The following is a 22,431-nucleotide window of genomic DNA, read 5'->3' as shown; positions in this document are numbered from 1 at the left end:
TAAAATATATTTTTTTCTTGCACTTTATCTATTTCACTCCAATCACAAGTGACTAGGATCTTTAAGATCTATCTGGAGCTCTTTTTGTTTATGAAATCTTGTTCCATTTTAAAATTCAGATTTCCAAGATCTCACAGTGACATTGAAAAATAATCTCAGCATTCTGCTCATAGTTAAATCAGTTATCAGTAGTTTACTCAGGATTGTGGATTCCAACTTTATTTTAGCATGACTCGGATTTGCTTCAGTTTCAGGATGGGGAGTTTGATATTCAGAGAAATTGTTAAAGATGGGGATACATATCAAGCTATGTATCAAGTCGATAGGCTTCAACTTCTCTCAGTTGAGGTAAATTCTAGACTTCATTGAATTATATAGATCTTGGCAATCTAGCCATGTTCTTTAGATTGGATGGAAATGTTTTGTTCTCTTATCTTGGTTTTAAATGACTACTATTTGGATTTTGAGTGTGGTAATTGCAGATTATTGCCAATAGAGATGTGTTAGCATAGGTACATCTGCCAATGGACATGTGTTATCACTTTAGCAGCTCCTTCTTGTTATAGAAAAATGATTGATTGTTAAAGTGGAGCTTTCCATTATGATCTTATACCATGTTGGTGTTGCCTGATATCTTAAAATACTATAAGCATTCCTCAAAGTAGCTTTTAGGTTTGACTTCTACCCACATACTTAGGTGGATTAGTTTGACCTTGTTATGTGTTGGGTCCATTACTCTTTCCAAACACACTGAGTTCATTTCTTTATCATTGCGACGAAGAATCCCTTATTTATTCTTAACCAAATAACTCACTGTGGGTCAAATGGGGCTATTGATGGTGTTAGTCTACCAAGTTGGTGAGTGAGTGAATAGATATGTAACCGATTAGGTCAGACTGAGATCACATTCTGTAGTCTTAGTACTGCTTCTTCATGCACCTTGGTCTTGGTGCCCAAAGCTTCATTGAAACCATTTCTTTCCAGACCTTAGTTACTAGTTCTACTCTGTGATTGTGATTTGAATATGCAGAGGAAATTTCTGAAAAGCTTCTTGGCAGATGACAATTTCGATTGTCAGTCTTGGCTGTGAGTATTGCAAAGAAGTAGAGATTCAGATAATTCTGATGAACGTATGATGCCACAGAAAGCTTAAGGTATATGTTCTGTACTCTTTGAGAAAAACAAAAGGCAAAAAAAAAACTCTGCTGTGTTTGATTTTGACATCCTATGGCTAGTGACATAAAGAAACTATAATCTTGCTGGAGAGCCAAAATTTGAAATTATGATTGTTTTGTTGGCATACTCTAGCTGCTTTCTCTAAAAGTGGCTACTCTTGCTTCAGGTTCTAGAGGAGAAATTCTGATATCTATGCTCTCCGTTGCTGTCGCTGCCACTTGATCAGCTGCATCGCAGTCACTTAAGACTTTTTGGCATGTATCAACCAGACAGTGTCTGCATTTCGGACAAGTCATATGTTGCGTAAGCCATTTGTCGATGCAGCGAAGGTGGAATCCATGGTTGCACTTGGGAAGTACACGTAGCTGTTCTCCAGCAACAAAATCAGACAAGCAGATGACACACTCTTCACCGACCCCTGGCAGGTTAATTTCAGGTGAGTAATTCACAACTGGTAACATCTTGAGAGCTTTCTTCTTGATCCCTTTGTTTACTGATGAATCTCTTGGTGTGGATGGGATAGAGATGGGATCAGAGATCATGAAACTTCGAGAACGTATAAATGCACAACGTATTATGTAATGCAACCCGAGGGAGCAGATGATACCGCACAAAAGGATAGAGAGCAGCATGAGAACATTGCCGCTCAAGTTGTTCTTATCAGGTACATGAGCTTGTTGAGCGTTGTGGGCAAATGGGATCTGCTGAAGCAATTTTCTGGAGACGAAACTGTCGATGAAGTGTTCTTGGAAAACTTGAGATGAAGAAGAAGGTAAGTGCTCTGAAAACATCTTTACTCTATAAAAAAGCTTTAGAAAGAGAAAAAAAATCTCTCTGTTTTTTTTTCTTAGGAAGTTTTGGTTTGGTTTATTGCCTTGGGTGATTCAAAGTGGTGTTTATATATAGCTTTGATGATACTTAGTGGGGAATAGGAATATAATATATAGAGATCACTAAATGTTGGTTTTGGAAACTTCTTTCTCTGAAAATGAAATGAGGAATTAGGGACCCAGAAAGAGCTTATCCAATCCCATGAGTCCTTCCTTTGTGTATAAAGAGAGATTGTGCCTCTTACCATATCCTTACCAATTGCTTTGTAGGGACAATCATTTCGTCCTAGAAATAATTTGATTACAACCAAAAACAAAACTTGATAGGTATTGTATCATATAATAATATATAATTCTGATTATAATCAAGAGGACATTTGTTGAGTTGTATCTCTATTATGATGGTTTGGCGACACTAGTATTTGATAGTTGTAAAGCAGTGTTGTGTTTTGTTGCTCTATAATTCTCATGTATTATTGAGCTTTTCTCACATGTGTCGTGTCGCTTCATTCATAATTCTCACTGTTTTTTAAGAGAAAAATCAAAATATATCTGAAAACGTTTATTTCTTTTCCTTTCAGTAAATTACCTAATTTTTGGAAATGATTGCAACCAAAGTCACATAATTTACTATATAATATACAAATGTACTTTAGAATAACGGTTACTAATAGTGACAGTAAAAAGATAGATAGGTCAATGTTGATCTGATGATATTAGTCTCTTTACTCTTTACTGGTAATATACGCAAAATCTTCTTTACTGATATTGGAATGATATCTCAAGATCTAAACCAGAAACTTGTCTGCCTGCATATATGTGAGCTTTGTATTATATAGTTTTTAATTCATATTTTTTGCTAAAAAAGCAACAATATAAAAAGGAGGAAACAAAACAGATTAAAGAGAAAAAGGAAAAAAGAAGAAGGAGAAAACGAAACAGATGTAATCTGCTCAATATCGTCTACTCCACAAACGTTATCGTCTGGATTTTAAGTTTTGTCTTTTTGGTGGACATGATCTTCCCAAACCTTAATGGTCCCGTACGTGTTTACTAGCTTTTAATCAACTGTTTTCGTTTCATGTTTTTTTTATTCTTTCTTTTATGTAGTTATAAAAACCGAAACCCAATTCTCCAGCAGCCTGAGCCCTGAGGGTCGTCCTCGGCTCACTAATTTACTTGCAGTGCTTGTTAAGATGTTACAAAAAAACTTTAACATTGATAATTAAGCATATACTACATACCATTATATATATTCCTCTTACTTAACAGTAACACATCAAATTTTGAGTAAATATTCATAACTTTTAAATTAGAAAGGGGCTTTAGTGTATAAATAGCTTTATAATTTGTGTATTTATATGTTGATTTAATTCTAGATAGAGACTTGGAGAGATATGGTTGAATTTGTGGTTGTGGACATGGATTAGACCACCGCCAAAAATGAAAAATCACAAGTGGGATATTTTGCTTTTTAACCCTACTTTTCTATCATTTTTTAATTCTTTTTTGCCTCTTTTAATTAATTTAATGAGCAATTGATGAGAAACTTATGAGATATATAGGATTCATCATTTATCTCTCTAGTACTTGGTGCATCATGGGAAATATTTTGCATGTCAGGTAGTCTAATGATAAGTTATTGAATTTAAATATTGAAATCTCGTAGTGATTTACCCATTACCAAAAAAAAAGAATTTATTTACAAGAAAGTTCAATATGATACTAGTTTCCACGTCGAAATTAATAGTCATAGTTTTAAACATCCTTAATTTAGAATACATTCCCAAAGGGTGAAACAAATACATGCAGCATATAATATGTTTAGAAAGATTTTTCTTGCTTCATAAAATCGATAGTATAGTATAGCCTTAGAGTTGATATTTTGTTTTTAATGGATGGAAAGAGAAACATGTGTACAACATCTATTATTTGGATCCTTAGTGTTGATGTGTTTGAAAAATATTTTATGTTTGAAACATCACTTTGGCTCAATGGAGGATTATGTTTTAAAGTGATCTTTCTATTAAGATTAATCATCCAACTCTAACATCTATTATTGTGTTCTGGTTTCGAAGAAGTGCGTTATAGAGCCAAAGACTACCAATTAGCAAACATACAAAATTTCGTTTGAAATTGTATATGGGCTCAAATTCAAATTCATATTAGCGCCCAATTCAATTGGGCTTATTTTTGGCCCAACTAAAACCTATTTGTGGCTCATTTTTATATGATCGATCCAACACAAGCACATATGAAAATGTAATAGACGCAGATATTAATGTTACAAAAATTGTTTAAAGTATCTGTTTTTTAGTTTGCATGTCGTACTTATTCAATGTGTGTGAAGTTCTCACGTCATCATGTCTGTTAAAAACTAATGAAATCTGTTTTAAAAATTTGTGTTGTAAATTCAAATTATATTGAAGTTCATGAGGGTTTAAGCACAGAAAAAAATTATGGGTATGTATGGGATAAAACAACTTAGTTCAAGAAGAAAATAAACAGTTTTCCCAAAGTTAAACAAAAGCAAATATAGAGAAAATTATCAAAGATTTTAGGATGATTTAATTTAAAATTTACAAAGATTAACATTTTACATACACAATTGAATAGATAATTTTAAAAATTGATAAATCTAACTTTTAATCAAATTTTAATCAGTCTTTTTTTTTTTTTTTTTTTTTTTTTTTTTTTTTTAATAAAACTTTATCCGTTTTTGCTTTACATAGTCATCTTTTCATGATTTGCTGTTATCTCATATCTTAGACTTATGATTTTTTTCTTATTAATTTTTTTTTTTCATTGCGTATCTACATTTTTATAACTAAAAAAAAAAAGTTGTATATCAGAAAAATCATATTTTTTTATATTATCACATCTTATGATGCATATCCAATAAACAAAATAAATAATTTGCATCAATTTCTTTTGTTCAGTTGCAACAAATCTTTCCTCAAAAAAAACATTTAGCTAATTTTAATTGCAGAAGCCAAAGAGTAAAAAATTTATAACATTCGGTCACATAAATAAATAAACTGAAACTATATATTCCAAACTTCCCTTACCTACGAAGGACCTAGTTTATGGGACCCACTAACAAAATTAAAAAATATATATATAATAATTTTCGAAAAAAAACTAAAATAAAAAAATTGAAAGTATTTAAGTGTGTATCGAACGAGTCACGAAGAAGATATCAAATCGTCTCTGGAAAAATAAAGAATTTTAGAATGAACGAATTAGTATTACTTATCTGATAATGACGATAACTAACTTGCTTGATTTCCAGATATTCCTCATGGTTTTGATTCAATTTCGTCTCCCATAGTTTTGAACTCGCAACACTAACTTTTTGTAATCGAAAGTTTTGTCCTTTTTTTTTAACAATCGTCGTTTAGGGTTCTTTCAATTTTGCCGATAAAATCTTATATAAAAAAAAAACAGTGAAGAATAAGTTCGAAGAAGAAGAAGAAGACTTAAAAAGCAGCGACACAAGTCGGTGGTGACTCGGTAAGGTACTGATGTTTACTTTTTCATGAGTTCGTGAGTTTTGTATTCTACTTGCTCTGTTCTGGGTTGAGTTTTTCTTTTTTGTTTCTACTCTCTGATTTTTGTTTCTTAGATCATCGAGAACTATATTTATGATTCTGGGTTTTTACTGGAGATTATGATCGGTTTGATCAAATGTGGAATTAGTAGGGTTACTGATTTTGAACTATTCTCAATTGATTGGTTTCTCAGAAAAAGAAAGATGTCATCTTCACACAACAGGAGTAACAACAACAATTCAGAAGGAGCTAAAGCAGAACAGATCATATTTGAGTTCTTTGCTAAAAGCCTTCACATCATTCTCGAATCAAGGACTCCTTTTATGTCTTCAAGGAACTTTAGTGGTGAGCAGATGATTTGTTCTCCTTCCTCATCTTCTTCCTCTTCCTCGAGTGTTAGACCTCGAGACAAATGGTTCAATCTAGCTCTTAGGGAATGTCCTGCAGCTTTAGAGAGTTTCGATATCGGGCGGAGAAGCAGTCTTGAGCCTTTGGTTGTTGATGTTGTTCTTGTGGTGAGGCCACTTGTTGGTGATCAGTCTGGTAAAAGGGAGCTTATCAGGAACTTCTCCGGGAAAGATTATCAGTCTGGTTGGAATTCTGATCAAGATGAATTGGGATGTGAGACTAAGAACGAGCAGATTATTGAGAGATGGGTGGTGCAATATGATAATAGGAAGATCAGGGAATCTGTTACTACTAGTAGCAGGAGGTCAAGCAGTAATAAGTTGCAAGTGATGTATAAGAAAGCTACTCTGCTGCTTAGATCATTGTTTGTCATGGTTAGGCTTTTACCTGCTTATAAGATTTTTCGGGAACTCAATTCCTCGGGGCAGATCTTCAAGTTCAAGCTTGTTCCTAGGGTCCCTTCTATAGTTGAGCCATTCACTCGTAAAGAAGAAGCAGAAATGCAGAAGTTTTCTTTCACACCGGTTGAAACGATCTGTGGTAGACTTTGCTTATCGGTTTTATATCGTTCTCTCTCAGATGTCAGTTGCGAACACTCTACACCTATGTCTCCAACATTTATAACCGATTATGTTGGAAGTCCCTTGGCTGATCCTTTAAAGAGGTTCCCTTCCCTTCCTCTTTCATATGGTTCTCCTCCATTGCTGCCATTTCAAAGGCGCCATAGCTGGAGTTTCGATCGTTACAAGGCATCTCCACCTTCTGTTTCTTGCTCACCATCGCCTACACGCTCGGATTCACATGCATTGGTTTCACATCCTTGCTCTCGTCATCTTCCTCCTCACCCTTCTGATATACCCACTGGTCGTAGGAAGGAAAGCTACCCCGAAGAGTATTCTCCTTGTCAAGATTTCTCCCCTCCTCCTTCTCCTTCAGCACCAAAACACGCCGTCCCAAGAGGCATCACACGTACTGAAAGTGCTCCAGTCAGAATACCAGCTCCAACTTTCCAGTCCAAAGAAAACGTTGTGGCACCTTCTGCTCATCTGAAGTTGTCGAGACACGCTTCGTTGAAGCCTGTGAGAAACTTGGGTCCTGGTGAATCTGGAGCAGCAATAGATAAGGTAAACGTACTCCACATGTCTTATCTTTTATCTGTTTTCTTGATCATGTGACTTAACGAGTTAAACTGATATTCATTATCCTTCTAGCTGTTTCTTTATGGGAGAGATGACTTTAGAAGACCTTCTGGGGTGAGGCCGTCTTCCAGCAGTTCTCCGCGGATATCATTTTCCCGGAGTTCCAGTAGATCTTTCCAAGACGATTTTGATGATCCTGATTTCCCTTGCCCATTTGATGTTGAGTATGATGATATTACAGATCGGAATAGCAGGTATGGTCTTAAAAACCTTACATATCTCATTTTCTCCTTTCCAATTTATCTACAGCCCAAGCATTTAATATTTTGATTGCTTTAGGTTGTCCTTCTAAGTGGATAGCTATTATATTTCAAAACCAATTGACTTTCTAAATAAGTGATTTACTAATCCTGGCCTCTTATGCTAATCAGTAGGGCTTAAGAAGCTAGTTCATGTTCTTTCTTTCTTTGAGATTTTACAGCCATAAGACCGAAATGGTTACTGTAATGCTTCTGTATCTGTGTAGCTTCGATCAATCTTGGGGTATTCTTGTACTGATCTTTTAAAAAGAAGAAAGAGAACTGTTTAGTAGAGAAACCAAGAAATCGTAACTCTTCTCTATCACTAATATCATGATATATTTGGGGATAATAAGTTAATCATATAATGACTTGAAATGGTTCGTCTCAAGGTTTCTGATTCAGTTCTTGAGACTTTGTTTTGTAACTGTTTCCAGTAGAAGAAACTGATTTTTGGTTTACTGCCTTATTTCAGACCAGGGTCGTTTGACCACAGAGGAGACATACATGAACCATTCGATTCAAGCGGGTCATACCCGAAGAAGTCCCAAGATGCTGCAGTTGGTGCCCTTGTGAGAATGCTGAAGAAAGCGCCACCTCTCAGACAAGATGTCTCTGAATCTTCCAGACCTGAAATTTGCTCGAACAACAACAAACCCGCAGGGGCTCATGAGATAGCAGTAGCGTCTATCACAGCCTCGGGGATTGCTCTGGCCTCAAAGACAACAGCTGATGCTTTGGAAGAGTTGAGGTCTTACAAAGAAATGAAGAATCATTTGTTGCTTGGTCAATCCACATCAAACCCTTCCTCGGTTACTATTACTTCACCCTTTGATGTTTGATGTTTCAGAATCTTGACCCATTTTGGGTTTCGGTTTGTTTTTTTTTTTTTTTTTTTTTCATATAATGTGTGCCTATGTAAATAATATTAAGCTCTCTACTCTTTGGATGATATTGGTCCATGTAAATAAACTTATACCCAGGAAAAAAAGAAAAAAAATTCCATGTAAATAAAATGGTAAACATATGTTAACTACTATTTATAATCATTACAAAGCTTTCATTTGTTGTCAACTAATATGAAAGCTTTCTACAATTTCTTATTTCATTTTCCAAATCAAATTTAAGAACTCTCAGACAAAAATAATATATATAGCAACACGATGTCGTTTTCACTAAAAAAAACTTAACAACACGTCGCCGTTTGGTAATGACCCAATCGGCGAAATCTGAGAAGACTAAAACCCTAAGGTAAACCTGAGAGAACAAGCCAGAGCTAATCTCTTGTCGGAAGGAAGAAGGATCAAAAATGCCGCTCTACGACTGTATGCTTCTGTTCAAGCCTATAATCAGGAAGGAGGGCCTCATCGACCTCGTTGCGCGCATTGGTAAACACGTTTACAGCAGAAATGGCGTCCTCACCGAGATCAAATCCTTTGGCAAGGTCGAATTGGGTTACGGTATTAGAAAGCTCGACGGAAGACACTATCAGGTATTCAATTTCGTTAGTTTTCTTACTGAATCGATGGTTTATGAGTCCGTAGAGTTTGTTTGATCAGGATTTTCTCCAGGCCGATTCAATGGTATTAGCATTTTAGTTTAGGTTTGTGTTAGCTTTGTCTTTTTCATCTTTCTGATCGATTCTTATGGTTAGATAGCTAGATTTTGGGAATTTATACAGTCATTTTACTCAAATGCTTGCTACGACCATGGACTGATACTTCTTTCGCCCAGATTACTTACGCTTAGTTTAACTTTCAGTTGGATTCTTGAAGCAAAATCATCATATTGTTACTAGTAAAGGTTGTTTTTGCGTGATTTTGTCTACCCGATTTATAAAATCCTGATGAGGATAACAGAACAGTAGGATTCTAGAATGGTTCCTATCTTAGTCAATTGTTCAAAGAGCTTGATTTTGCTTTGGATCTTCAGTGTGGAGTTTGATTATTAGTTTGATGCTATAACCGTAGATAGATAAGCAATCTTATTATTAGCATTATGTTTTAGGTTGGCCTTTCGAAAAAGCTTTGTGTCTTGTAACTTTCTGATTGATTCTTATGGTTAAATAGCTGGACTTGGGGGAAATTATGCGGTCTTGTACACAAATACTGGCTACGATCCTGAAGTGATACTTGTTTTGTGATTTCTTACTAGTCACAAACGTTGCGTTTAGTCTATGGTATTTTGTAGATTTTCATTTCCTCGACAGTGTTTCCTTTCGAACTTAAGATTCCAGAAAATCCTGATGAGGGTAATACAACAGCTAGGATTCTAGATAAGTTCTTATCTACTGAATTGTCCAAAGAATTTGATTGTGCTTTGGATCTTCAGTTTGAAATTTGATTACTTGTAAGATAACCTGGTACAAATAATCGCAGCTTTCGCTTATACATTTTCTTCAAACTGTTTCTGTTATTAGACAATTTGGCTATATAGGAACAGAAGGAGAATATATAATTCATACATACCTAGGAAGTAACGGGATACATTTGTTTCGATCAACTATAGATGTAGGATTATCATATGTTTTGAGAGTATCAGTACAAAAGCTTTAAACATCAATCTCCTATGTATTTTTGATAGAATCTGCAGAGAGTGAAAATTGAACATCCACTTTTATTAGCTTTCCTCTCTTACTAATCTGCAGAGTCATGCGTTTGCTAAGTGTTTTCTGCCTTCATATCGGGTGAATGTTTTGCAGGGACAATTGATGCAGATAACAATGATGACAACTCCAAACATGAACAAGGAGCTTCACTACCTGAACAAGGAAGACAAACTGCTGCGCTGGCTCTTAGTTAAACACCGTGACATCAAGATTGGACAGTCGGAAAAGGAAGATAGTCTGACTGTGCCTAACAGACTCACTAGTGGGAGCTTATATGATGGATCCTCCTCGGACGAAGATGACAACAACATTTTAGGGTTATCACGATGAGGAAATCAATTTCTTTGAAATGTTTACTCAGACAATTTCTTCATGGGAGTCCCCTTCAATGGTTATGAATGTTTTTGGTTACATGAAGTGGTGGTATGCGTTTTGCGTAGACAATGAAATAAATTAATTTTATGTAATAATAATTTTTAGGTAAATTGAACTAAATTTCATGTGTTTTATTGTTTTCGCTATTTTCCTAGTGGATATTCAACGTCATCAATTGGGTTGACAACCCCGAATTAAATGCCACGTGTATTGACACGTCATATTTGCATGGGGAGAGCGTTTCTCTGTTTTTAGGACTTGGAAAAATTATCATTTCTAAAAATTAATATTGGGAAAAAAGAAGGAAATTAAAATAGAGGTGGTGGTTCGTAAATGAGCTAAGAACAAACACTTGTTATAATTTCCCGTGTCGCTGCATCTTCTTCTTCATCCATCGATTTCTCTCAATTAGGGTTCTGATTTTTCTTCCCATTGTTGTTCTCCTTCTCCGTTTCGTCTCAATTACAGAACAAAGCTTCGTTTCTCCAGGTATAATCGAAACGTCAGAATCTTATTAATACAAATTTACGCGATTCTGTTGCCTTATACCGTTTTTTTTTTTGAGAGAGAAAATCTTTTAATCGTGTGTTTTCTATGTTCATATGAATGTATGCATTGATGTGAATGTATATGAATGTATACTCATGTATGCATTTTTTTTTTCTCCTCTCAAAATTATGAAATAGTTCATGTCAATTGTTTATACCTGTGTCGAATGTGGATATTTTGACAGAATATAATCTGAGAAGAAGAGTATTGGATTGTTTTTTATAAAAATTATGTCACGATCCTAAATTTTGACGAGCTTTACTTTAATTTTGTTTTTGTTCTGTTTTGTCTTTGTTGTTGATATGAGCTGGATAGTAATCGAAGGTTAAAAAGTTTCACAAAAAATTGGATTTAGAGTTGAATTAGCGTGTGAGTATCTTGTTGTCCTTGAAATTCTTTTTATTTCAAGGTGTTGCACCCAAAAGAATCTAAAGGGTTTCTATGATCGTTCTGTGTTTTTATGGATTTGTTTTCTGTTGTCAACTTTTGCAAGGTTTAAGAAAGAATGGAAGGTACAGATGATGCTTCTGCACTTCAAGAGCCTCCTGACCCCGAAGTGCTCGAAGTTGATCCAACTTTTCGATATATACGGGTATGAAGAGGCTCTTTGGAAATTGGAATGCTATCTTTTTTCTATTTGTTAAGTGTTTTACCATTCAATTGGTCGATACTATGAAACCAAGTTCCACCTCCCTTTGGCTTGTTTTACTTCTTAATGTTAAGGTTTGAGTAAATATTGTGAGGTGATTTAGATCTCTGATGTTCTTAACCAATCAATTGTGGACCTTTCAGTATAAAGAGGTCATTGGAAAAGGGGCATTCAAGACTGTGTATCCTTTTCGGTTTGTTTTCATATTTATTTCGGAGATTTAGAGTATTCTTGATATCAGAAGCTTCCTAGAAATGTACTCATATCATTTTAGTGATTTTGTTTTTCGAAACTCTTTTACGAGAATGAATTAATATCTTTCTCCTATATTCTGCATCTTTTTTGGTTTGTACCTTAACTCAAGGAAATCAGTTATAAGGCATTTGATGAAGTAGATGGAATTGAAGTCGCATGGAACCAAGTACGGATAGATGATGTTTTGCAGTCACCGAATTGCCTGGAGAGGCTCTATTCTGAAGTGCGTCTGTTGAAATCATTGAAGCACAATAATATTATTAGGTTCTATAATTCATGGATCGATGATAAGAACAAGACTGTTAACATAATAACTGAGCTATTCACTTCAGGGAGCCTCCGGCAGTATGTATCTCTCTTCTTTTTTTTTTCTTTCCCTTTCTTCTTATTGAGGAGATCACTGTTATGGAGTTTAAGAAATCTTTGGTTTCAGCTACCGCAAGAAACACAGGAAGGTGAACATGAAGGCCGTCAAGAATTGGGCGAGGCAGATTTTAATGGGTTTGAGATATCTTCACGGTCAAGAGCCACCAATTATACATCGGGATCTCAAATGCGACAACATTTTTATCAATGGAAACCATGGAGAAGTGAAAATAGGAGATCTTGGTCTAGCCACTGTCATGGAGCAAGCTAATGCCAAAAGTGTGATTGGTATAGTTTCTATTTCCCGCTTGTTGGTGTTACTTACATATTCACTTTTTCTGGTTTAATCCAAGAAGACCGGATACAGTTGTAGCCATGCTATATTCTTTGTCTGTCACATTTGAATTTCTCTTCTTTTGGGGTCAAATTGTATGTTGCCAACAGGAACCCCGGAGTTTATGGCACCCGAGCTTTACGACGAGAACTACAACGAATTGGCTGATATTTATTCATTTGGGATGTGTATGTTGGAGATGGTGACATTTGATTATCCCTACTGTGAATGCAAAAACTCTGCTCAGATATACAAGAAGGTTTCATCGGTGAGTTAGCAACAAAGACATATATGCCACATAATCCCTGTCAATAGTTTACGGACAAGATTTTAACCGATTCTTCTTCTTGGTGATTTCAAGGGAATAAAACCTGCTTCACTCTCCAGGGTTAAAGACCCAGAAGTAAAACAGTTTATTGAGAAATGCTTACTTCCTGCATCCGAAAGGCTGTCAGCAAAAGAGCTTTTATTGGACCCTTTTCTGCAACTAAATGGTTTAACAATGAACAATCCTTTGCCGCTTCCTGACATTGTAATGCCCAAAGAAGGCGCATTTGGAGACCGTTGCCTTATGTCTGAAGGTCCTCCTACAACACGGCCTAGTAAAACCTTGTCGATAGATCTTGATGAAGACAGTAACCTGCCTATTGTTACTTTTAGCGACAATTCAGGATCCAGGTGTATTGAGGTTAGACGCGCAAAGAGAGGGAATTTCTTTGTCCTCAAGGGTGAAGAAAACGATGAGCAGTCTGTGTCCTTAATTCTTCGTATAGTAGATGAGAATGGTCAGTTCTTTATTCTGCTCCAGCTAAGATTCATTACTTTCTTCGATATTTTTGCATTCTGAAACTTAATATAACTGTGTCTTGTTGCACAGGGCGTGTGAGGAACATTCATTTCCTGTTCTATCAAGAAGGGGACACTGCTTCTAAGGTGTCGAGTGAGATGGTTGAGCAACTCGAGTTAACTGACCAGAACGTCACGTTTATAGCCGAGCTGATTGATATACTACTTGTCAACATGATACCCACCTGGAAAACCGATGTCACAGTCGATCATCTCATCCATTCGCAACTGAATCAGAACTCAAGAAGTCATCATAACGAAGCAAAGCCACAGAAACAAGAGGAGACTGTTTTTCATGATACTTGTGAGTTGGTTAGTCACTCGTGTAACTCAGATTGCCCACGATCAGATGAGGAAGATAAGCAATGCGTCGATGCCACCAAAGGAGAAGACAAGAGCTCCATTCAAGAAGTAGAAGAAGCAACCGAACCAGTAAGTTTGGAGGAAGAAGAAAGGTTAAGACAAGAGCTGGAGGAGATAGAAGCTAAGTATCAGGAAGATATGAAAGAGATAGCAACGAAAAGAGAAGAGGCCATTATGGAGACGAAGAAAAAGTTGTCTCTGATGAAGTTAAAGTAATAGCCAAAAAAGCTCAAAGAAAACGTTGATACTGATGAAGAGCTTTTGTGTTTTTAATCTCTTTTGTTTAATTTGTTGGTTGGAGGAGAAGTGTAGAAAGATGAAGGGTTTCTATTTGATTAATTGAGATTTAATTTGGTTGGTTGTTACAAGTTAGAACATAAAAAATGGTTCCTGTTAAAATGTTCTAAGAGATTGTCCATTATATATGATTTTGTATAAATTGAACATGTAATTAGTTAATAGCCAACTATTGTAATAAAAGTAATCAAGCCTTTTCGTGTAAGGAATCAATCAACAGAGACGAAAATGTAGTAATTAATTATAACCATTAAGAGGAAGTCGGGAAACCAAAGAAATCTAACATTAAGTCTTTGAAGAACACAAAGCATAATCAAGCATAGAGAACAACATGGCAAAATCATCAAAATCAGAATCACTGATCTCCAGGAAGTGTCTTGATGATGTCGGAATCACCAGGATCAACGATGCTGAGGCAAGAAACTCGGAAGTATTTACCACAAGCAGTACCCAAATCAACATTGTTGCCATTGTAGCGATGAACTCCAACTTTAGCAAGCATCGCATAGTATTCAATCTCTGACCTTCTCAACGGTGGGCAATTGCTAGATATCAATATCAGCTTACCTAAACCCCCCAACAATATCCAACAATTATTCAACTAAATTACGAGGAAGACGAACACTATAATCAATCGATGAAGAGGGATTTTAAATTTTTACCTTTGGAGCTGCGAAGGGATTTGAGAACAGACTTGTATCCAAGAGTGTACTTTCCACTCTTCATCACAAGAGCTAATCTGCTGTTGATTCCTTCATGGGACTTCTTCGCCTTCTTCTCCGCAACCATTTTTCACCGCCGGGAAGATTCAGATCGCAGGTTTACAAGAGAGAGTTCTTCTTCGGGTTCGGGCGGCGCAAAATGATAGTTTATATAGCGAGTGCCTTAGAACCCTTAGGGTTTTTTTGTTTTCTTGTCAGGAGACAGGAGGATATAAGAAGCCCAAAATAAACTCGACCCAAGGCCCAAACTAAAAGGCCTATAACTTCAGGATTTAGGGTATGAAAATTTCTAATTTACCCTTGAATTTTGGCGGGATAGTTTGGGATGGGACCAAAAATTTGGCGACTGGAGAAAATGAGAAAATCAAAATCACTGAGAAAGAAATTTCGAGAAATCTGAAAATCGGAAGGAAGAAAACAAAAACCTTTCAATTGAAGAACGGAGAAATCATCATCCGATGGGTCGATTAGATGTAGCTGCGGCGAAGAGAGCGTACCGGAAAGCAGAAGAAGTGGGTGACCGGAGAGAACAGGCGAGGTGGGCTAACAATGTCGGCGATATCCTTAAGAATCATGGAGAGTACGTTGATGCTCTCAAGTGGTTTAGGATTGATTACGATATCTCCGTCAAGTATTTACCTGGGAAAGATTTGTTACCTACTTGTCAGTCTCTTGGCGAGATCTATCTCCGCCTCGAAAATTTCGAAGAAGCCTTGATTTATCAGGTAAGCCCTCTTGAATCAATTGCTTTTTCCTACTTGGTTATTGTTGGCTTCCTGAATTTTCCGTGAATAATTTTGGTGTTTGAGTTTTTCATTTTGAATTTGTGTTTTTTTCTGGTGGTTGCAGAAGAAGCATTTACAGCTAGCTGAAGAAGCTAATGACACTGTGGAGAAGCAAAGAGCATGTACTCAACTTGGACGTACTTACCATGAAATGTTCTTGAAGTCTGAGGATGATTGTGAAGCCATTCAGAGTGCTAAAAAGTACTTTAAGAAAGCCATGGAACTTGCACAGATTCTCAAGGAGAAACCACCTCCTGGAGAATCTAGCGGATTCCTTGAGGAGTATATTAACGCACATAACAACATCGGTATGCTTGACCTTGATCTTGATAATCCTGAAGCAGCCCGTACTATTCTTAAGAAAGGGCTGCAGATTTGCGATGAAGAGGAGGTGAGAGAGTATGATGCTGCTCGGAGTAGGCTTCATCATAACCTTGGAAACGTTTTTATGGCGCTGAGAAGTTGGGATGAAGCAAAGAAACACATTGAGATGGATATTAATATCTGTCATAAGATTAATCATGTCCAAGGAGAAGCGAAGGGGTATATCAATCTCGCTGAATTACACAACAAGACCCAAAAGTACATTGATGCTCTTTTATGTTATGGTAAAGCTTCTAGTCTAGCGAAATCTATGCAAGACGAGAGTGCATTGGTTGAACAGATAGAGCATAATACCAAGATAGTCAAGAAATCCATGAAAGTTATGGAAGAATTGAGAGAAGAAGAGCTTATGCTTAAGAAGTTGTCTGCAGAAATGACTGATGCCAAAGGCACTTCGGAGGAACGAAAGTCTATGCTCCAAGTAAATGCTTGTCTTGGAAGTCTTATTGATAAATCTAGCATGGTATTCGCATGGCTGAAGGTGAGTTTTATAACTTAAACACTCCTTCCTTTTTAGTCCTATCACTCCACCCCATGTTCGCATTTATTTGAAAAGTTTCCAGAAGTTAAAGTTGTCCATCGTAGGGGTTTTTAATGATGAATAAGCATTGTGAGATTTCATCAGGTAGTATGGAGTAGGAAAAATATGCTATTTTCTTAGATTTGATTTAAGTTTTGTGAACTTCTGCTATTGACACTGTCTTTTCAGATCAGTCAGGAAGACTATATTATCAAAGAATTACATGATTCTTGTTCTCTCAAGAAAACCTATCTTTTGAATGCTGGGATAATATCTTTGTTCTGAACTTGCAAAGTAAAGTTATTATGTGGCAAAACGATGATTATTCTGTATCATACGGATACTGAGTGATCCAAGTCTCTGCATCACTGTTTCAATGACTTGTGATATAGTTTTGAAAGTTAAGTAGGAGGCTGCCATTTGAAGTTTGCATGCAACTAAAGGGTTGCTATTTCTTCTTTGAATGTCTTAGCATCTTCAATATTCAAAAAGGAAGAAGAAAATATCAGATGAACTCTGTGACAAGGAAAAGCTGAGTGATGCCTTCATGATTGTTGGAGAATCTTACCAAAATCTCAGAAATTTCAGAAAGTCCCTGAAGTGGTTCATAAGAAGTTATGAGGGACATGAAGCAATTGGTAATCTGGAGGTGAGATTTGTTTGCTTGCACGATTAATTATAAAAACCTATGTTCACTACTGTCATCAGAATTTGATTCACAAAACCAGAAATAATTCATTAGGCCTCTACTGAACATTTTCTGTGGAAAACTGATTATACCTTTTCTTGGATTTGTCAATATTATAGCTATTCTTCTTTCCTGATTCTAATATTCACTTATGGTGGTCTCTTGTAGGGTCAAGCACTAGCGAAGATTAATATTGGTAATGGTTTGGACTGTATTGGGGAATGGACAGGAGCACTTCAGGCATATGAAGAGGGGTACAGGTAGATCCAATTATAAGTAATCTTTATCAAACTGCGCATTTGAGCTATTATTTGGTTATGTTTGTGATTCAGTCCTAGTAAATCTACTTATTAATTTTCCTTGAGAGAACTGATAATTCCATTGAACAATATGACGGCGATGAAACTCATTTTTTTCTTAAAATGGAAAGAACACTTGAAGCAGAGCAAATGTGAATGTGCTATAAAGTACTTAACTGCTTGTTGGTTGTCCCTTTCGACTAAGTTCACGAATTACTGCACTATGGCTTCTGAATAAATAATACAATGTACTTTGAATCAGTACTTCTCATGATAGTGGATAATTATAGCACATTTTGCATTTTCAATCACTTAAAATATTTTTTCTGTGACTTTCTTCTGCTATATTCAAACACATCGCATATACATTTACGTGAATTTATACACACATACTGCATGCTAATAAATTAACTATTGGTCTTTCTGGATTTATTTTCATTTGATCCTGCAGAATTGCTTTGAAAGCTAATCTTCCTTCAATCCAGCTTTCTGCACTGGAAGATATACACTATATCCATATGATGAGATTTGGGAATGCTCAAAAAGCCAGGTAACAATTACTGTTTTGTCACTGGACGGAATATGGATAGACACCAAATCTGGTGTAAGGTTTGCAGTTTCAAGTATTTCATTTTACTCATATATTATTTCTACTGTCTAGTGAATTGAAGGAAACAATACAAAATCTGAAGGAGTCAGAACATGCTGAGAAAGCCGAATGTAGTACACAAGATGAATGCTCTGAAACTGACTCAGAAGGGCATGCGAATGTATCGAATGATAGGCCAAATGCATGTAGCTCACCGCAAACACCAAATTCACTTAGATCAGAACGGTTAGCAGATCTGGATGAAGCAAATGATGATGTGCCACTAATTTCATTTCTCCAGCCTGGAAAACGTCTGTTCAAAAGGAAACAAGTTTCAGGAAAACAAGATGCTGACACTGATCAGACGAAGAAAGATTTCTCTGTAGTAGCAGACTCTCAGCAGACAGTTGCTGGTCGAAAGCGTATTCGAGTAATCCTCTCTGATGATGAAAGTGAGACCGAATATGAGCTGGGATGCCCTAAAGACAGTTCTCACAAAGTTCTAAGGCAGAATGAAGAGGTTTCTGAGGAAAGTATGTATTTTGATGGTGCTATTAATTATACGGATAATCGTGCCATCCAAGATAATGTAGAAGAAGGTTCTTGCTCGTATACGCCTCTCCATCCTATTAAGGTGGCTCCAAATGTCAGCAATTGTAGATCTTTGAGTAATAATATAGCTGTTGAAACAACTGGTCGTCGTAAAAAAGGATCTCAATGTGATGTTGGCGACTCCAACGGCACGTCCTGCAAAACTGGAGCTGCTCTCGTGAACTTCCACGCTTACTCAAAAACTGAGGATGTGAGCAACTGTGATCTGGTTTTTGAGTTATCATTGACCATTCTTGGGATTGGATTTCATTTATTTTTCTACTTCGTCCAATCTTCTTCATGATAACTATATGTTTTACTTGTTGCAGCGAAAAATAAAAATTGAAATTGAAAATGAACACATAGCTTTAGACTCCTGTTCTCACGATGATGAGTCTGTGAAGGTGGAACTTACTTGCCTATACTATTTACAGCTTCCTGACGATGAGAAATCTAAAGGTATGTGCTTTTGTTTTCTTAGCAAAACTTTAGGATGATCCCAGTTCGGATCAGTCTCTATAATGCATGATCCCAGTTCGGATCAGTCCTATAATTCTCATCTCACGCTTAATAACATTTCTTTTGCTTTTTGATATCATTCCCCTTGTTTCCTAGCACGTTTTAAGTTTTGCTCTAAAAGTTTGAATCTTTGAACATTCAATTTGCGTTAGGTCTGTTGCCGATCATTCATCATTTGGAATATGGTGGAAGAGTTCTGAAACCATTGGAACTATATGCGATTCTCAGGGACTCTTCTGAAAATGTTGTTATTGAAGCTTCCGTTGATGGTAAGTATTTCCTTGATAGAATTGGAATCTACTCATGATATTTGGATGTATGATTGTCAAGCTGATCATTCTATAAATTTGTTTTCATCACAAATTGTTCTCTCACTTTTTACATGATTGTGCTGAACCGCTGTATTGGCTTTTAAGATTATGGTCATTGATTCTTCCCTCTTATTTATACACCACGGCTGAATCAGCATGAAATTAATTTGTTTTCAGGCTGGGTTCACAAGCGCCTGATGAAACTATACATGGACTGTTGCCAGTCGTTGTCAGAGAAACCCAGTATGAAATTGCTTAAGAAATTATATATTTCGGAGGTGAGAGTATTACCCCAAATTTTAGCGGTTAATGTATGAAATATTTTCTTCTCTTTGTTTGCTTTTCAACCTACTTAAAGCTAGCTAGTTACAAATTCTTACTTTATTTGATGTATAATCTGAATGGTTATTTCGTTGTATGTTTATCAGGTAGAAGATGATATCAATGTGTCAGAATGTGAACTGCAAGACATATCAGCTGCTCCATTATTGTGTGCCCTCCATGTCCACAATATTGCTATGTTGGATCTCTCCCACAATATGCTAGGTGAAAGTTGCCTCTGACGTCTTACTTAATTTAATGAGCTGACCTAAGTGAGTTAGTTGGTTATGCATAGGGAACTACTAGGAAATTCAGAAGTGTTAATTTCCATCGTCTCATTGGTTGTTAGGGAATGGAACAATGGAGAAATTGAAACAACTTTTTGCCTCATCAAGCCAGATGTATGGTGCTTTAACTTTGGATTTGCACTGCAATCGATTTGGTCCAACTGCTTTGTTTCAGGTACACTACTAGGCCCAAAGCTAGAAAATTTCACATATTCATGTTATTTTCGTATTATTTAATATACTCCTCTTTACCAGATCTGTGAATGCCCTGTTCTGTTCACTCGACTTGAAGTCCTCAATGTGTCCAGGAATCGACTTACAGATGCTTGTGGATCATACCTCTCAACTATAGTGAAAAATTGCCGGGGTATAGATTTTTTTTTTTTTTTTTTTAAATTATGATAATTCATTTACAGTATCTAAATGCCCTGATGGTATGTTTTGTTTCTTGGTTTCACTGGTGTCTTATAAACCCAGTAGATAGATATATGAAATACCTGATATTAGGTTTAATAATCTTAAACATTTTCTTCCATTCACTAGCTTACATTAATGTGTCCCCTTTTGTTTCTTAGCACTTTACAGCTTGAATGTGGAACATTGTTCACTTACATCAAGAACAATCCAAAAGGTAGCTAATGCTTTGGATTCGAAGTCAGGACTTTCACAACTCTGTATAGGTGATCTTTCTAATTTGTTATGTACATTCAATTTATTTTTTTTATCTCGTTTCAGTTTGCTGAAGTTGGTGGATCCGTATATGGCAGGTTATAATAATCCTGTTTCAGGGAGTAGTATTCAAAACCTCTTGGCTAAATTGGCTACTCTAAGCAGGTTGAAAGAAACACATTTTAAAGCTGTTTTTTTTTTATACGTAAATCCATCTAACATGATCATATGTCAAAACACTGCAGCTTTGCAGAACTGAGCATGAATGGCATAAAGCTGAGCAGCCAAGTTGTTGATAGCCTTTATGCACTTGTTAAGACTCCATCTCTGTCAAAACTTTTGGTTGGCAGCAGTGGAATAGGAACGGTAATGATATGTTTAGCATTCAAAATTGAATTCTTATATTGTGATAAATACATCTTTTTTTATCTGACGATACTATACAAATTATTCTAGGACGGGGCTATAAAAGTTACTGAATCTCTATGTTATCAGAAGGAAGAAACTGTGAAGCTCGACCTTTCATGTTGTGGACTAGCTTCCTCTTTCTTTATTAAGCTCAACCAAGATGTTACTCTAACCTCTAGCATTCTTGAGTTTAATGTTGGAGGAAATCCAATCACCGAAGAGGTATGTTTTCTATGACTCAACATCCTAAAGCTCTTTTATCTAACTCTGTTGAGGCTGCAATGGTGATAGAATAAGCTAAAGAATTTGCAATCATTCAACATGTGATTTTAAGTTCATGTCTTCTCAAAGCATAACTGACTCTCTGAAACACTAAACAAACAGGGAATCAGTGCACTTGGGGAGCTGCTTAGGAATCCTTGTTCAAACATAAAAGTTCTTATTCTAAGCAAGTGTCATCTGAAGCTCGCTGGGCTTCTATGCATAATTCAAGCACTTTCAGGTCTGAAGTATTCTTGTAGCTGCTATTAAACAAAAGATCTTCTCCTTTTTAAACTATCAACTAAATGCTCTGCAGATAATAAGAATCTTGAAGAGCTTAATCTTTCTGACAATGCTAAGATAGAAGATGAGACTGTGTTTGGCCAACCTGTGAAGGAAAGATCAGTAATGGTAGAGCAAGAACATGGAACATGTAAATCTGTCACCTCAATGGACAAAGAACAAGAGCTATGTGAAACCAATATGGAGTGTGATGATCTCGAAGTTGCAGACAGCGAAGATGAACAAATAGAGGAAGGAACTGCAACCTCGAGTAGTCTTAGTTTGCCACGCAAGAACCATATCGTGAAAGAGCTTTCTACCGCTCTTTCAATGGCTAACCAGTTGAAGATTCTGGACTTAAGCAACAATGGGTTCTCAGTTGAAGCCTTGGAAACATTATACATGTCATGGTCATCATCAAGCTCCCGAACTGGCATCGCCCAAAGGCATGTAAAAGAAGAGACTGTCCATTTTTATGTCGAAGGAAAGATGTGTTGCGGAGTCAAATCATGCTGCAGAAAGGACTGAAGAAGATCTTGTCTGAAACTGTATTTGCCAATAATAAACCTCTGTTTTTAAATATTGAGTATTTTTATTTAGAGCGTTTGCAGAAATTTTTACATATTGATATTTACACATTTGGGTTGTGATGTGTAAATTTGCTGCAGTTTAAGCGTTAATGCTCATATAAATTTAGTGACGTTAATCTTATGCAACTTTTTAAAAAATGTAAAAATTTCTTAAAATGTT

The 22,431-nt window shown here is 36.2% G+C and overlaps 7 protein-coding genes across 13 annotated transcripts; 5 read left to right on the top strand and 2 right to left on the bottom strand.

Moving 5' to 3' along the window:
• Positions 1-255: 255 nt before the first annotated feature.
• Positions 256-1,940, top strand: AT3G18775 (uncharacterized protein; the record flags this gene model as incomplete). Its single annotated transcript, NM_001338357.1, has 3 exons — positions 256-348; positions 1,501-1,601; positions 1,841-1,940. The coding sequence occupies 3 exons, from the start codon at positions 256-258 to the stop codon at positions 1,938-1,940; spliced, it is 294 nt and encodes a 97-aa protein (NP_001326282.1).
• Positions 1,096-2,523, bottom strand: AT3G18773 (RING/U-box superfamily protein). Its single transcript, NM_180279.4, has one exon. It carries the CDS (start codon positions 1,965-1,967, stop codon positions 1,305-1,307), a length of 663 nt encoding a protein of 220 aa, NP_850610.1. The 5' UTR covers positions 1,968-2,523; the 3' UTR covers positions 1,096-1,304.
• A 2,646-nt stretch (positions 2,524-5,169) lies between these two features.
• AT3G18770 (Autophagy-related protein 13) lies at positions 5,170-8,455 on the top strand. The gene is made up of 4 exons (NM_112763.5): positions 5,170-5,524; positions 5,751-7,089; positions 7,177-7,358; positions 7,879-8,455. Exons 2-4 carry the CDS (start codon positions 5,761-5,763, stop codon positions 8,243-8,245), a joined length of 1,878 nt encoding a protein of 625 aa, NP_188507.1. The 5' UTR covers positions 5,170-5,524; positions 5,751-5,760; the 3' UTR covers positions 8,246-8,455.
• Positions 8,456-8,545: 90 nt separating this feature from the next.
• On the top strand, positions 8,546-10,594 carry AT3G18760 (Translation elongation factor EF1B/ribosomal protein S6 family protein). Of its 2 annotated transcripts, none has more exons than NM_112762.3 (2): positions 8,546-8,895; positions 10,105-10,594. In NM_112762.3, exons 1-2 carry the CDS (start codon positions 8,713-8,715, stop codon positions 10,339-10,341), a joined length of 420 nt encoding a protein of 139 aa, NP_566618.1. In that variant the 5' UTR covers positions 8,546-8,712; the 3' UTR covers positions 10,342-10,594. The 2 variants fall into 2 exon arrangements, with proteins under 2 accessions (NP_566618.1, NP_001078181.1); NM_001084712.1 differs by having other exon boundaries at positions 8,644-8,895; positions 10,120-10,581.
• A 63-nt stretch (positions 10,595-10,657) lies between these two features.
• WNK6 (with no lysine (K) kinase 6) lies at positions 10,658-14,258 on the top strand. Of its 6 annotated transcripts, none has more exons than NM_001202999.2 (8): positions 10,703-10,875; positions 11,429-11,527; positions 11,728-11,765; positions 11,957-12,184; positions 12,273-12,493; positions 12,650-12,807; positions 12,901-13,324; positions 13,417-14,258. In NM_001202999.2, the coding sequence occupies exons 2-8, from the start codon at positions 11,441-11,443 to the stop codon at positions 13,962-13,964; spliced, it is 1,704 nt and encodes a 567-aa protein (NP_001189928.1). In that variant the 5' UTR covers positions 10,703-10,875; positions 11,429-11,440; the 3' UTR covers positions 13,965-14,258. The 6 variants fall into 6 exon arrangements, with proteins under 6 accessions (NP_001326381.1, NP_001189928.1, NP_001030723.1 ...); NM_001035646.2 differs by lacking the exon at positions 12,650-12,807 and adding an exon at positions 11,251-11,304 and having other exon boundaries at positions 10,759-10,875; positions 12,944-13,324; positions 13,417-14,161; NM_112761.3 differs by having other exon boundaries at positions 10,762-10,875; positions 11,436-11,527; positions 13,417-14,114.
• On the bottom strand, positions 14,253-14,968 carry RLK902 (Ribosomal protein L7Ae/L30e/S12e/Gadd45 family protein). The gene is made up of 2 exons (NM_112760.4): positions 14,708-14,968; positions 14,253-14,612 (listed from the first exon to the last, which is right to left on the bottom strand). Exons 1-2 carry the CDS (start codon positions 14,832-14,834, stop codon positions 14,401-14,403), a joined length of 339 nt encoding a protein of 112 aa, NP_188504.1. The 5' UTR covers positions 14,835-14,968; the 3' UTR covers positions 14,253-14,400.
• Positions 14,969-15,069: 101 nt separating this feature from the next.
• TSK (tetratricopeptide repeat (TPR)-containing protein) lies at positions 15,070-22,419 on the top strand. The gene is made up of 18 exons (NM_112759.5): positions 15,070-15,492; positions 15,617-16,417; positions 16,929-17,105; positions 17,313-17,404; positions 17,895-17,993; positions 18,105-18,834; positions 18,953-19,082; positions 19,295-19,411; positions 19,631-19,731; positions 19,882-19,999; positions 20,124-20,236; positions 20,317-20,428; positions 20,637-20,741; positions 20,829-20,895; positions 20,976-21,096; positions 21,187-21,360; positions 21,523-21,640; positions 21,716-22,419. The coding sequence occupies exons 1-18, from the start codon at positions 15,226-15,228 to the stop codon at positions 22,207-22,209; spliced, it is 3,936 nt and encodes a 1,311-aa protein (NP_188503.2). The 5' UTR covers positions 15,070-15,225; the 3' UTR covers positions 22,210-22,419.
• The last annotated feature ends 12 nt before the right edge of the window (positions 22,420-22,431 follow it).

Source organism: Arabidopsis thaliana, chromosome 3, assembly GCF_000001735.4.
Source record: "Arabidopsis thaliana chromosome 3, partial sequence".
Lineage (NCBI taxonomy): Eukaryota > Viridiplantae > Streptophyta > Magnoliopsida > Brassicales > Brassicaceae > Arabidopsis > Arabidopsis thaliana.
This window is presented reverse-complemented; position numbering and strand designations above follow the sequence as displayed.